The sequence below is a fragment of the Spodoptera frugiperda genome, chromosome 12 (assembly GCF_023101765.2).
Source record: "Spodoptera frugiperda isolate SF20-4 chromosome 12, AGI-APGP_CSIRO_Sfru_2.0, whole genome shotgun sequence".
Taxonomy (NCBI): Eukaryota; Metazoa; Arthropoda; class Insecta; order Lepidoptera; family Noctuidae; genus Spodoptera; species Spodoptera frugiperda.
Window position 1 is genome coordinate 6,115,257 of NC_064223.1, and position 16,121 is coordinate 6,131,377.

The 16,121-nt window shown below is 38.1% G+C and overlaps 1 protein-coding gene across 6 annotated transcripts in view; it reads right to left on the bottom strand.

Annotated features, from left to right (window-relative positions):
* Positions 1 to 16,121, bottom strand: part of LOC118262460 (uncharacterized) — a 63,904-nt gene that overhangs the window by 17,365 nt on the left and 30,418 nt on the right. Inside the window, exons 4-9 of one of the 6 annotated variants that reach the window (XM_035573826.2) lie at positions 15,832 to 15,964; positions 7,974 to 8,064; positions 6,954 to 7,121; positions 5,456 to 5,584; positions 4,883 to 5,011; positions 3,859 to 4,084 (exon numbers count right to left, since the gene is read on the bottom strand). In XM_035573826.2, the coding sequence (XP_035429719.2) occupies positions 3,859 to 4,084; positions 4,883 to 5,011; positions 5,456 to 5,584; positions 6,954 to 7,121; positions 7,974 to 8,064; positions 15,832 to 15,964 (876 nt within the window). The remainder of the gene's footprint in view (positions 1 to 3,858; positions 4,085 to 4,882; positions 5,012 to 5,455; positions 5,585 to 6,953; positions 7,122 to 7,973; positions 8,065 to 15,831; positions 15,965 to 16,121) is intronic. The other 5 variants (XM_050697333.1, XM_050697331.1, XM_050697330.1 and 2 more) reach the window with 5 other exon arrangements.

A 16,121-nucleotide genomic window follows, 5' to 3' on the forward strand; every position in this document is an offset into this window, starting at 1 on the left:
TTTTACTTTAATTACTTGAAGTTAAAGGATACTTTTTTAGTGTGGATGGTAAAAACGTGGCAATTGTCGACTGGCACGTCGACGGATGGATTTTTTAGTGGCGACATGTGGCGACCATTGCTCCAGGAAGTGTGGGGCAACAGTCGAGAGCAGAATGTACTGACAGGTAACGTGATAGCGGGACTGTAAATACCAAACATTTAGGTGAGGATAAACGTTAGAAAAGAAGTGAAAAAAAAACAACAATTCCCCGAAAGAGCAAGCAGAGAGGTACCTCAATAAATATGTTAGAAAGTATAATAAAAAATACTACAAGATATTGTCCAACATAAAAATATTAAAGAAGCTTTTTACCCTACTAGCGATATCATATCACATCTCAGTTTAATCTTCTTTCCAATAAAACGACAGAAGATCTTGATAGCTATCTTTACAATACATGCTTTTATTTTATTACCTGACTGCCTAGACACTAATAGCCCTTCGCCGGCTACCTAATGATATCCATACACATTGTACATAAAAATATGCTCTTACAAGATTTATATTCTAAAATGTAGACATCAGAATACTATTATGATGAGATAATATTAACTTTGGTTCGCCATGTCAGATGCTCGTATCTAGTACTTACATCATTTTTATGAAGCTCCCATGCATGTTACTGATATCTAGTAAAAACCGCCTTAAGAGAACATTATGTCGGTTTCATTGTAAAAATTCTCGTAGAAGGTTAGGTATGAAGGCCAGATGCAGGAATTTTGTGGAAGGTCTGTTTCTCTCCCCTTGGGTGAAACGAAAGGGAGTGTCAGACTCTTACTGACTAAAAACCACCCCTTTTCTACTCCTGCTTTTCGACCGGAACCCCGGTAAACCCGCTAGGTAGTCTGTTTAGTTTCGGCCTATCTTAATGGCATAAAGATGCCAGATGCATATGTAAGTCTCATCCCTAATGTGATCCCCATCAGAGTAGAAGGTGGAGTTATTAGGAAAAGCTAGAACTTGCTATGAATTTAACTTAATATGCACCAGTGAAATGTCTACATAAGTTTTCTAATAAAAGAGAGATCAAATACACGATTACGGATCTAAAACGAATCCGAAATCTCATTAATATACAAATCAGACATTTGTTAATAACTATAATTAACGCAGACACATTATTTATTTGTCTGTCGTGTTGAATTTAGAGTTCTCAACATATCCGTTTCCGTTGAACAATTAGAAGAAATTGTAAAAAATGGATAGCTCGTGGATTTCGAAATATAGCTGCGGAAACGCGTGGGATATCGTCAAATAGATAAACGATTATGGCTTGCTATCAATTTTATTTGAATTTACTATCGGTATAAATTAAAATGTTCATTTTACATTCCTGTATTAGGTAGTATGTCTATGTCTACATAAATTTTTGTAAGCTTCGTTATAAAAATTGCGTGTATTAACTTATGAAGTCGCTTACAACTTTACAACGAATGACGCGGATAGCTATTTGCATTTTCTATACATGTCATATGAAATGAAGATTTTATTTATTAAATAATTTACTCTATTTTTATGTTAGCTATTTCTAGACGGTTCAATCTAGTTGTGGAACGCAGGCAATTACTCAGTGCTCACGAACTAGGGGTGTTAATGTTCGGTAGATTTATTTTATTACGTGCGACCATGCCGATCCTAGAATAACGGAGCTTACCGTTCCTCGCAATATTTCGTGATACATAAACTATAGCTAGTTTACGAGATTACTTGACTTATTAATGTGAACACTTACACGTATATATTGCAAAATATATCCAACTTACACAGATTAAAGCTAGTTACTCAGATTTATCTTTCATAACTGTCTACTTGATCAAGTTAGTTGAGAATGTGGTTTTTAATAACCTAACATTAATTAGAGCTCAGTTACATGAAGCAGCTACACGAGAGAACGACGTGAAACCACAGACCCGTGCGGTTTCCGCGATTTTCCTTCATACCTAAGAAAAAAAACTATTTGTAAGTTTTAAACACAAATCTCTTTTCGAAACTTTCATTCTATGCACCGCTCTCATCAATTATAGAAAAAACAAATAACTCTATTTTACGAGGCAAGCGCACTCCGATTCTTATCCAGCCAACTTTAATCTCAATCTTTCTATCTACAAGCCATAACAATATAATAATAACCATTTGAAAGCTCGACTCTGACAAATTGCCAAACTTTAGTTAATAAATGACTGTTTATGCACCTACTTGTAAACAAAGAATTCGGTATAAAAAACTTTATGATTAATGGGCCGATAGAGCCCTAAACTAATGACATTGCATTTCGACTTGGTTTCACAAGACGCAATAAATCTTTGGAGCGCACTTACTGTTGAACAGTAATTAAATGGGAGATCGGCTAGCCTTTACCAGCTGTGAACTGATTTGAATTCACTGCCCAGGTGTGTGTGTGCACAGGTGGGCTACTGTGAATATGTATGAGTGTGTGGGTAGATTAGGTAATTAATGATCAGTTTGGTACGAGGAGTGAGTGAGTAAATATGTGCATTGATGGGATTAGATTAGAAATCATATGAAAATAGACACGGTATTTGTTAATTTAAGTTAGTCTTTTTTCTAATACTGCGAACCATGGCCGTTCTACTTTCTTATTAAAGACATTCAATTTATTTAACTGCAGTTTTATGATTTACATGGTCGTGCATATTAATTCAACGTCCTAATTAGTTGCGATGTTTATATGTATATTAATCTAAAGCCGTATATATCGTGTTCGCGATCTCGCCTCAAGTAGTTTATGTAAAAACATAGATTTAATCTTGGAGATGTCGAGTAAAATATAACGCTCGACTGTCGATACCGCTCTCTTCATCATAGCGGGGACTAGAGCTCCTCCCATAGAAATATGGCGCTATCAAAAGAAAGTACTAACAATAAATACTTCAGAAAGTACGCCGCGTTCGATCTCTTCCGTAATTCAGTCCTAGATGGCCGGCTTCCGCTAAACGTACGACCAAATAATAAGCCCTGCTCGCTGTACTTGTAAATAACATATTGTGTACTCCCGTCCGACTTAAATATATGCATTACGTGCAGTTCCACTTTCTAAGTAAATTATATTCTTTACGACACTATGACCAGGGAAATATAACAAAATGGACAGAAGTATTGCTACTATGGGAACGTTTTACATAAGCATAATTTTAAAAGACGAGTCATGTATCAGGTTTTTATAAAACATTTTCAATTACACCACTTCGGATGTTAACCAATAGCCACTGTATAATTTTGGATTGATATAAAACAGTAGCGTACAAAAATGTGAGCTTTTAAATTCAATATTACCTACTCCATCTTCAGATGATTGAGGTGTAGTTACGGCGCGGATCATGTAATTATTGACCATATGAAGTCATTACAAGATTTTAAATTAAGCCCAGTATTATTTTCCCATTATCAATAGGCGACAGAGCGTAATAACATACTAAAAATACAAATAAAACATTAATGTCACCGTGTCCTATAGTTTTTTGAACCGTCCAAAGTGGTTTATTCAGTTTTTAGTCGACTAGGTACAATTTACTGAGGCTAGTACCTGATGTATCTCGGCTCGGCGCCTGCGCACTAGCGAGTTTAAATAAAACAGTGTTGTTATCGTTATAGCTTCGACCCACACTTTAAACTGGGTTACTATTGCAAAATACATGTTTCAGATTTATGTTTTCCCATTTTCCTCCACTAAAATAGAACCTTAATAAAGTAGCAACACTATCGATAGACTGGACTGTCGGTAGAACCATGTTCCACTTTCACAGCTGTTAAGGTAACAGATTAATGTTTAATATTAATTGGCGAAAATGTACTCACTCTCACAGAAGTTCTCGAAGTACTTTCCGATGGGTTCTCCATCATCGATGAGTGGTCTCTCAGCGTTGAGGTACGCTGAAGGTCCATCAGGCAGGGTGTGGTGGTCCAAATGGTACAGCCGGCAGTTGTACGCGGCAGAGTGAGGGGGGCCCATGTACAGGTAGGAGCGACACAGGAACTCTGACTCAATTTCGCATGCGAGCCGGCAAGCTGCTTCGGATGTAACCTGATCGAATACAAAACAGATGGCCATATTAAAGATAATGACAACGTGATTCATGACCATTTTGTATCGCAGTCCCACTGCGTAACACCTACGCAATTAGATGCATATTTATTTAGCACCTGGAGACATATGAAAAGGATGTACGTATCACTGACAATAAAAACAAAACGACTCGAGTCTTGAAACAACATGAATGTGTGGGTGTAATAAACTGACGTAGGTAATGGCTCCTATCTTCCAAGTTGAATATTTCATAAATTCACCCTTATCTAGTAGACAACAGCGCCCCACTCATAAAATCACTAGTATCCATAACAAGAGGCGATATATCAGTGTCTTAAGTTTACAACGATTGCGTACGAAAGTTAAGTTAATTGCAACGTCTTCCTTCTAGTGATTATATACAAGTGCACACGATTTAACCTCTGCCGCTTCTCGTTAAACCAGTGGGACGCGGAACAGGATGGACCCGCAGTCGAAACCCATTTAGACGACAAGTAAATATAATTAGAAAGTTCCCACAAATGACAGATAATTTTGCATTGCTATAAAGGACCGAGGTGCAAATCATGAAGCCTGTGGAGATAACATCACAGAAACCAATAAAGGTATAACAAAATGCAGGCATAGTTCCCCGCATACCCTACTCAAACGTTAATAGGCGCTTGTCAGCAACGCGTCCTTTTTTGCATATCCTATTTCAAATAAGACCTCTGTATTACTAGCATTACTGCGAATGGAAGCTAAATTGAATCCTGTGTTGGATAGCATAAAGTTATAATTGATGTGAGAGATTACCTGCAGCTCCTTGTCGGTGTAGTAGTGCAGGCCGGCGTACTGCGCCACCTTGTCCTCGGCGACGCCGATGCGCGGCGCTGTGAACACGCGCTGCCCCTTGCACGCCTGCGACGCCTTCAGGCACAAGTTCTGCACGACCACACACCGACCAAATCACGTCAAATAACACACAACAATGGTAATAACGTTAACTGAATACATGTTTATTTTCACGACCAGCGTTCAAACGGACCGCATTACTAGTGTGATTGTTTTCTATGAAGCCAACCAAAGCGCCACTTCAAGTAATTTAAAGCTACGATATAAATGAGCCAGGTAAGTAGTTTTAAGTCGAATGTTTTCTTGTATGTTGCAAAATATGAGCGACACAAGAATGTGAATCTTGTTTTATGATGTCAGCTGAAATTGCTTTAATAATCGCAACGTCGCATTGAGTTGAATTATTGCTGCGAATTATGTTAAGCGTTGCTCTGTTTAAAGTTTAGTTGCGACGTTAAATGGTTTGCTTTGTAACAAATGGGAGGTTGTAAGTGTTAAGTAAATGAGTGTAGTTTTGTGTTTAATGTGTTTTACCTCGAAGTAATCGGTGCCGGGCGTGTCCACGAGCTGCACGAAGTGTTGCGCCGTGCGTCGGTCGGAGTCGCTGAGCGAGCACCGCATGCTGCCGTATTCATACTCCGCTGAACGGCACGGGAACTTTTTCTAAACAACATGAAACGTAAGAATGATTAGCTCTCATTTACAGTAAACCATGTCAGCAGTAAAACACTATTATTGCCTTTAAAATCATAGCAAAATAATTTCTATGTGAGTTATTCCATTCCATTAATCATTGGTTAGACACTAAAGAATATGTTGGTTGCATTTTTTTCTACATTGTCCATATTATATGAGACATAAAGCAATAATAATATGTTACATATCTCATCTTAAGATCTGTCCAACCAATTAAGCCATTTCTGTGCACCATGATCACATTGAAAGCAAAGAAACGATATGGCGCCACTATCCTTAGTTATGTAAATATCGCTTGTACATCCAGCCGGTTGTAAATGAAAAGATTACAATGTGTGGGCCACAGACGCATGTTTACGAACCTCACCTCCTTATTGTATCAATTTATGTAATTATAGACGAGCACAGAACGATACAATGTTGCTTAAAAATTTTACTTTAAACTATCTATTATAGAAGTTTCTGCTGATAATAATTTAAAAATTACTTTAACGCATTCTCATGAAACCTAAGCTACAAAGCTAAACTGTCGCATTCCTAACTATTATTCAGGTTCAGGAACACAATAAAGCAGTATTTATTGTCGAGAGTGTATTGAAGGAACCCCTATCATTTCGTCGGTATCTTGAGTGCCACTACAAGTAGGGCAAAACCATAAATATAAATTGAATAGATAAACACTAAATTGCAGCGTGGTCTGATGTTTTCTTAAAGGCTCGTAGATAACCGAGCATCGCGACACGCCCCAAAAGACATCTAACGGCTATAGAATAATCTATGAACGTTCGATACCTCCTCAAAATCCTAGTGGCCTGGTATTTCATTATTTAGTACTCTAAATGCATAGGTGCATAACATTAATCTTGTAAAGTATTTTTATTTCTCCTCCCACGGGTTTATTAAAATCCTGACGATGTCAGTACGGATGCATTTCCGTTAGCATTTTAAAATAGACATCGCAATGATCACGAATGTTAGATAAGAAATAAACTCGGATTGCCATGTTCAACCAATTAGGGCTTGCCTAAGGCATTTTAGTTTAGACATGTAGTTAAACTAAAACATAGAAGTTGAATAAAAATGTTAAAGTGATTTCTTTAACACGAAAGAAAGATCACTCTTGAAAGTGTAATTAGCTTAATAGCGACAAACTTGGAATAAATACTGGTCTTAATCAGATTTGTGCTAATCTACCAGCAACTGCACTGTTTTACGGAGCGAGTAGCAACTCGTAGCACTACTTACTTTAATGAATACACACTGTTTACCTACTCAGATTATTTGTTTACTACTTCGTAATTTATTCAGAATCTTGTTACTATTATAGTTAGTTTACCTCGTTAAGACAGGCGGCGAGACAGGCTTCTTTGGTCGACGTGTAGATGACAGAGTTGTCGAGTCCGCGCAGCGCCTTGCCAGGCACTCGCTCGAACGCCCAGGGCCGCAGGCAAACGCTCTCCGTACGCACTTGTAGCTTCACCATGTAGTATGTGTTCACTGACCGCTGCACCAAAACATTAATCTCACTTTATAGCATCGTAATCGATAGCACATTCGCATAAAATTATCATACTCCTATTGAAAACTGCATTACTTTAAGTGCGAACGATTCATCTGATCAGATCAAAAGCAATTAGTAATGCAGATTTAATAATATACGATAGTTAAAATAGGCTTTAACATTATTATGGCCGTACGTCGGGAATTAATCACCGACTACCAGATAAAAATACCAAAAGTAATCAGTCCTTTGCCACACCTAATAAGGTACAATCTTCATTTGTTTTCAGCTGTTGTTTACCACCAGATAATTTCACTTGAATTTCATTAATTCAAAATAAACAAAGAGAGTCTGTGTCGGCGGTGGCGAGCCGCATCGTTTAACATCGTATATTTATTAGCGGCACCGTTCATTAGGCCTGAAAGCGATTAAACTGTCTAACGTTTAGCTGAACAGTTACAATGTAGTGGTGGCCAGTTAGGTTCCCGGGGACTGGTTGACCGATTTAATCTGAATTGTTAATCCAATCTCTGCATCGGTCGGCTAATTGGCAGTAGTGAGGGAATGCCAGGAGATAAGCGAGATAAATTTATTTGGCTATTAAATACGTTCACAGTTACCTGTTGCACCGTGCCCCAGACAAAGCATGTCTTATAGATTATCACGATAGTGTGTAACTAGATGTGAACATAAGTCTCGAACGATAAGCTCTGTAAACGGTTCGCAGATAACCACTTCAATTAGGCCGAGGAATGGCAAATTCCTTTGAACCAATTCTATTTCTTTCGCCGTATTGTCAGTCGCAATAACGTTAGATCGTACGTGCCACATGTTGGTGAGTGAATTAGTACGTACCTGTGGAGTGGCCATGGGGTTGTTGGCCTGAGTGTCGTTCTGAAGGAGGCATCGCGTTTCTTGCACCGGTGTCAACGGATTCAACACAAAGCTGTAACAAATATAGCAATTAAGGATGGTGTAAATGGCCATTAGAATTCAATACTTCTAAACAGCATCACTTGGTGTATTCATACCATTAGGATAAATAGCATAAAGTCATAGAATATTCTACCACTGCAAGGTTATAATTACCAATTATTCTATGCCTACAAAAGAAGCTGGTTCCTTGCTCATAGTCTATTCAATAATATTATAGCAAGTCATACTTTAAAGCAGTAAAATGGCAGCCGATACTGTATAGACTCCAGACAACGTTTTGCAAAATGACCGTAAACCGCCTAATTGTATTTTATCTTAGCAGTTTTATTTTAAAATTTATTGTGAGCAACCGGCACTAACTGTTGTTTTATTCCTACCGTAATCTCTCCAACATAGCGATACGGTCGTTTTTCAATAAAAGAGAGTCTTTACATCCACGGTGCTTCACCTGTAAATCGGGCCAAATTATTTCATTAGGTACGATCCATTCGCCTAACTCCGGAGGATTGGAATTGCAAAGAAACCGTTGTACCGAGCCGTAACGAAATAAACACCGGTTTACAAAAATATGTGAAGTGCGTCCGGTATCCACATTTTTGTTGCAATCAATTACAAGGTGACATTTTTCGGACAGTTAGACACTTTAGCAAACCTACTTTACACAATGTTGGCATAAATTGTGCATTTTCGTACACAATTCATTGCAGAAATGTTTGTCGAAAATTTGTTATAACTGTATCTAAAGACGGTCTATATAAAAACCGTTTATATAGTGTCGTTGAGGATTGTCATGACGAATCGTTTCGTAAATCTTTTGATATCTCATTCATCGATAGCCATTCAACCGTTTCAGTTCAACGTGGGAATGGAAAAAGCATTAATATTTACTATATTGTGATAGATTGACATAAGAAAGAACATCAATATTTTAGCGTGAACGTGTTAACTGATGGAAGAGTAAATATTGATAGAATATCTATTAGTGATGGGTATCGTCACGGTCGGTTTGGCCATCCCGTTATTTATTTGTTATCGAACAATTTGCACAATAAAATGAATCGGGTTTTTTCGTAATTGAAGCGTTTTACTTTAATTACTTGAAGTTAAAGGATACTTTTTTAGTGTGGATGGTAAAAACGTGGCAATTGTCGACTGGCACGTCGACGGATGGATTTTTTAGTGGCGACATGTGGCGACCATTGCTCCAGGAAGTGTGGGGCAACAGTCGAGAGCAGAATGTACTGACAGGTAACGTGATAGCGGGACTGTAAATACCAAACATTTAGGTGAGGATAAACGTTAGAAAAGAAGTAAAAAAAAACAACAATTCCCCGAAAGAGCAAGCAGAGAGGTACCTCAATAAATATGTTAGAAAGTATAATAAAAATCACTACAAGATATTGTCCAACATAAAAATATTAAAGAAGCTTTTTACCCTACTAGCGATATCATATCACATCTCAGTTTAATCTTCTTTCCAATAAAACGACAGAAGATCTTGATAGCTATCTTTACAATACATGCTTTTATTTTATTACCTGACTGCCTAGACACTAATAGCCCTTCGCCGGCTACCTAATGATATCCATACACATTGTACATAAAAATATGCTCTTACAAGATTTATATTCTAAAATGTAGACATCAGAATACTATTATGATGAGATAATATTAACTTTGGTTCGCCATGTCAGATGCTCGTATCTAGTACTTACATCATTTTTATGAAGCTCCCATGCATGTTACTGATATCTAGTAAAAACCGCCTTAAGAGAACATTATGTCGGTTTCATTGTAAAAATCTCGTAGAAGGTTAGGTATGAAGTCGAGATGCAGGAATTTTGTGGAAGGTCTGTTTCTTCCCTTGGGTGAAACGAAAGGGAGTGTCAGACTCTTACTGACTAAAAACCACCCCTTTCCTACTCCTGCTTTTCGACCGGAGCCCCGGTAAACATAGGTAGTCTTTTTAATTTCGCCTATCTTTTTCGCATTTGTATCATCCCCAATGTGATCCCGATCAGAATAGTAGGTAGAGCAATTAGGAAATGAATAAAACTAAATGTGCACCAGTGAAATGTCTACATAAGTTTTCTAATAAAAGAGAGATCAAATACACGATTACGGATCTAAAACGAATCCGAAATCTCATTAATATACAAATCAGACATTTGTTAATAACTATAATTAACGCAGACACATTATTTATTTGTCTGTCGTGTTGAATTTAGAGTTCTCAACATATCCGTTTCCGTTGAACAATTAGAAGAAATTGTAAAAAATGGATAGCTCGTGGATTTCGAAATATAGCTGCGGAAACGCGTGGGATATCGTCAAATAGATAAACGATTATGGCTTGCTATCAATTTTATTTGAATTTACTATCGGTATAAATTAAAATGTTCATTTTACATTCCTGTATTAGGTAGTATGTCTATATCTACATAAATTTTTGTAAGCATCGTTATTAAAATTGCGTGTAAGTCGCTTACAACGATTGAGGAACATAGCTATTTGCATTTTCTATACATGTCATATGAAATGAAGATTTTATTTATTAAATAATTTACTCTATTTTTATGTTAGCTATTTCTAGACGGTTCAATCTAGTTGTGGAACGCAGGCAATTACTCAGTGCTCACGAACTAGGGGTGTTAATGTTCGGTAGATTTATTTTATTACGTGCGACCATGCCGATCCTAGAATAACGGAGCTTACCGTTCCTCGCAATATTTCGTGATACATAAACTATAGCTAGTTTACGAGATTACTTGACTTATTAATGTGAACACTTACACGTATATATTGCAAAATATATCCAACTTACACAGATTAAAGCTAGTTACTCAGATTTATCTTTCATAACTGTCTACTTGATCAAGTTAGTTGAGAATGTGGTTTTTAATAACCTAACATTAATTAGAGCTCAGTTACATGAAGCAGCTACACGAGAATATGACGTGAAACCACAGACCCGTGCGGTTTCCGCGATTTTCCTTCATACTTAAGATAAAAGAACTATTTGTAAGTTTTATACACAAATCTCTTTTCGAAACTTTCATTCTATGCACCGCTCTCATCAATTATAGAAAAAACAAATAACTCTATTTTACGAGGCAAGCGCACTCCGATTCTTATCCAGCCAACTTTAATCTCAATCTTTCTATCTACAAGCCATAACAATATAATAATAACCATTTGAAAGCTCGACTCTGACAAATTGCCAAACTTTAGTTAATAAATGACTGTTTATGCACCTACTTGTAAACAAAGAATTCGGTATAAAAAACTTTATGATTAATGGGCCGATAGAGCCCTAAACTAATGACATTGCATTTCGACTTGGTTTCACAAGACGCAATAAATCTTTGGAGCGCACTTACTGTTGAACAGTAATTAAATGGGAGATCGGCTAGCCTTTACCAGCTGTGAACTGATTTGAATTCACTGCCCAGGTGTGTGTGTGCACAGGTGGGCTACTGTGAATATGTATGAGTGTGTGGGTAGATTAGGTAATTAATGATCAGTTTGGTACGAGGAGTGAGTGAGTAAATATGTGCATTGATGGGATTAGATTAGAAATTGTGTGCTCTTCAAATCATATGAAAACAGACATGGCATTTCTTTGTTTAATGTTCTAAGTCTTTTTTCTTATACTGCGGACCTTAGCAACAAAATTTACTGGTCATCTTGTGGTAAAGGGTCACCAAGCATCACATGTGCATTCCCGACTACACAGAAATTCTATTCTTATTTTTTCAGAGCAAAATCATCAATTGACTTCTCCCGCCTAGGGCGAGACGAGAGAGAGGGAGTATCAGAATCTTACTGACTAAAAACCACCCCGTTCCTACTCCTGGTTTCCGAGTCCCGATAAACCCGCTGGTCCGCAGCTCCGAAAGAAATTCTATTCCAACTTCATTATTTGAAAATTCAATTCAAACGTTCTATTTGGTACACGGCACTCAGTAACAAACCCACGGAGATAGGTTCTTAGCTCGTAGCTGTACTCCATGTCATATTTATGATTGCACCAACACAATAGGCCGATACTCGATCAATGTTCATTACGTGTGCATTAGTATGCAAGTATCGCTTACGATTTACCTTCTAAAGCTGCGTGCAAATTACACGTGATATCAACACAAGATATGCATAAACCGTTTCATGAGAAAGTAGGTACTGATTTAACGATTACAGTACATACGTAATTAGTAAACGATGTTATCTCTTGAACATTTTTCAGGTTCACGCTGCACCAATTAGCCTAAATTTTGGTGGGAAAATGTCTCGAATAAAACATTTTGTTTTATAATACTATAAAATTTGTATACATTACTTTTATAACTGTTCTGTGTTTTACATAATCGATTCTATAAAACAGTGAACTTTTACGATTGATAGGGTCACGATTTTCATATCAAATGCTCCGGCGCTTTTACGAAGCATTTTCCGGCAATAAACATTGCGAAACTCTCAATCATCCCGTTTATAACTATGAATACAGCTTAAAATGATAATTGGTCTTCTGCCTTTCCAAATAAAACGCTATGTTACTAAATACACATCGAGCAATCAGCATATTTTCGTATATTCCTTAGCAATTACGAAGCAAACAGGTTCTAAGTCTCGTTGTGCTGGTCGGATAGTTCAGTGCCAACGTAATGACGAGTTATGCATTTGTGCCAAGGGCTTACAAGGACGTCAATCAAGTGAGCTCAGCTAATGGCAGAGAGAAGCGCACACTATTTTTAGAACCAAAGACTAATGTCCGTCACGTCACTTTGATTATTTAATTTTAGAGCTGCACTCGTATTATCGATACTCAATGCATTCTGCGAGCCGCAGGCGACAGATAGATTATGCGACGTGACAACTTATATAGCTGTGAGAATAATAATTCAAACGGAAATTGTTCTATCTGTATATATTAAACTAAAATACCACATATGTAAATGATTATAGCTCAAGAAATGACATTTCCTGCGTTCAGAAACATCGAAGTTGGAAAAATGCACTCGTATGAAGTTAAAACGGGTTACCTACTACTCTAGTCATAAAACCGCAGAGACCAAATAGGATCAAAGACATTGTAAAAATACAAAGTAAAGCTCTTTGATTCTCATACCGCACGATTATCCCGCATCTTAAAACCGATACAGCAATAAATGCGGCTCATCTAGCCGAGGTGGTACAAACTGTACTATCAATTACATTGGCATATAATCCAAACCGCAGACTTTACAAATTGCGCATATTACATCGTATTTATAGAGATTACAAACGTCCTAACATCATTACAGCATTGAGGTTATTATGGGCGCGCTAGTATCAACTAGTATTTACGCTTATTACACAAATTGGTCGGATCAGACCGATCATCAGATCGGCGCAGTCCGTTAGCCGGCGCCCGCGCACCCTGCGCATCAATCACGCGCCGACGCAAGCGCGACCGATAGAACGATGGCATCCCAAAACACCGCGGACTTCATTAACCGCTGCAGTAGCGTAACCTTGGAATCGTTTGATAGGTAAATTAATGACGCGTTATCTGCGATGAGTAATGCGCTGTTTGTAAACACGCTACTCTCGACAAATCTGTTTGAACTCTGTAATCTTTCATTGCCGTTATGTTTCATCGTCCATCAATTGACGCTACTATGTTAAACTTGAGAACAAGTTGTAGTACATCTTACATGTTATCTCCATAGCTGCCAAATAATTAATGGATTCGATTAAATTAATGTTGTAAATCAATTTGCTTTATGTTGTTTTTGGGAACCTAAATACCAAATATGAAATCATTTGGAGAAAACTCATGAATCTGCTTTTACTTTTTATAAATTACTCGTAATGTTGACGCATAATTAACACAGTTATGTTACATCAATTTTCAAAGAAGCATGCAGTTAGAAAGGTCTTTAGCATGCTAACTTTTAGGAACAAGTAATATTCGCAACGAGGCAGCGTGCTCGTAAAGATTTTATCAAAATTTGACAACATCAGATAGTGCCAGCGGAGGTCGTGATCTGTACATTTGAGATATTTAATCCACGATTTAATGTCAAGTTTACTTTGGAGTCTTGAACAGACAGAATGCTATCTGGTCGAGCGGTTCGCTCCCGAATACCGTAAAATATTCTAAAGACGAGTCAGTGGCACCGCGGTAAACAGTTACCGATTGTTAAAATCGCATTCGTCCCATTCTTTTGTCAGATTGCTGGATCGCTATTTCTTCGGACGGATCGATTCGAGATACGTACATGTTAACTCACAATGGTAGATTAGAAGCGCGGGAAAGTTCCGACTCGTTTAATTGAATACCGAATTGATTTTCGATCGATCCCGTTCAAATTGATTTCGAGGAATCTAACTAGCGTTTTAATACTGTTACACGGTTCAATTCAGTTTAATGCAATTACATGTTTTTGCAGTGCTCTTTAACGACTATGATAATGAATAGGGGCGACATGATGATGCCACAACAACAAAGTGACGAGAAAAATAGATACTAAATCAATTTTTCTAACACTTTGTTCTACTGTATGCCATTGCATCGGCACTATGTATGCGCATACCAGACTAGAAATTGTCCCATAAGCACTTCATTGCATATACATTGTGGGAGCGGATGGAATGCATAGAAATATATGGCGTCTGTTCCAAATCCTAAGCATTACCATTGCAACATAGTGTGAATCAGAATGTTGCGGACAATAACAATAAATTAAAATAATGCCTTTCAAACCGCCAATAGTCATGAAAACTATCGGGCGTGCTGGAAAATGTTGCGATGGAAATAATATCCATTGAAGACGTATGCGATCACTTTTACTGTTATCCAATTTGGAACGCGGCGAGGTCGGTTTCCGCTTTTACACGGTTTGTGGCTATGGCTGAGACACATTGTTACAAGTCGGCGGCGCGTCGCCGGCCCGGGCCGGGGAGCAGGACGTGTGGCAGACTGACACACATCCGCGGCACTCGCGAACTCACTACATCATGTAAATTACGTGACTCTGACGGCGACCTCACGAGTCCAGGAGTTATTGTTTAACTGTAACCGCGCAGATTTAGGATTCTGATTACACACGTAGCCACTCCTGGAAGTATGTCGCCCCCTGCCTCGTGCTTAAGTAGGCAAACTAAACAAAAAATATACAAATAGAGATTACTGATACTCTAAGCCCCGAGCTCGGCCTACGCGAGGAAACTTGATACTACGTTATGTGCCAAACAAAATAAACACCGTGGAGAAGTAAGTATGCGTCTCTCGGACCTCGGCTAACTTTCTGCTACGAATATTTCAGTACAGTCATTGACATGCGTCGTGCGTTGAAGCGATCGCGGAGGTCGACACGGTACACTTCGGTACGATTTCTCCCCTTTGAGCCACCGATCACCTGAATTAGTGAATCTTCACGTCAATCAGATTTGTATCTCGAACATTTGGGTCAGGAGCATCTAGATCTTAGATAAGACAAACACATTGATTTTTATTTGTTCGTGATCAATAAGATTGACGAGTCATGTCGGTTGATGTCGTTAAATGCGAATTCTCTTCAGTAGGTCAGAGCACAGGACGGATTGATTCTACTGACACTATCTTGTCGGTAGTAATTGATATACAATTAATATTTAATGGGCGGTTAAAGTCGGCGCCGCTTTGCTTGTAATGAGCTGTCTACGTTCGTGTACGGGTAATCGTTTTGCCTTTATTGGTAAGTTTAGATATGGCGCGGTTATTAATGGTGGGTACTATGTACTTAATTGTAGTTACCTGAAGGAGGCGGCTTGGCAGTCAGGTTCCTCGCGACACCAGCCCTGGCACTCATACAGTGATAGGTTCCGTACTGTGTAGTACGCAGTACCCGCGAAGTCTACATCAGTCAGCTTTTCAAACGCCGTTCGACCTGGTAAAAGACACATTATTAACAGTTGCAGTCCGTAAAAGAACATACAGGGGCTCTATCGAGAATCGTGCAGCACATAGTTATTTTTTATCTCTTCAATAGTTATTTTAAACTCTAGAACAGTACATGTTGTTATTTTCAATGACGTTAGCAATAT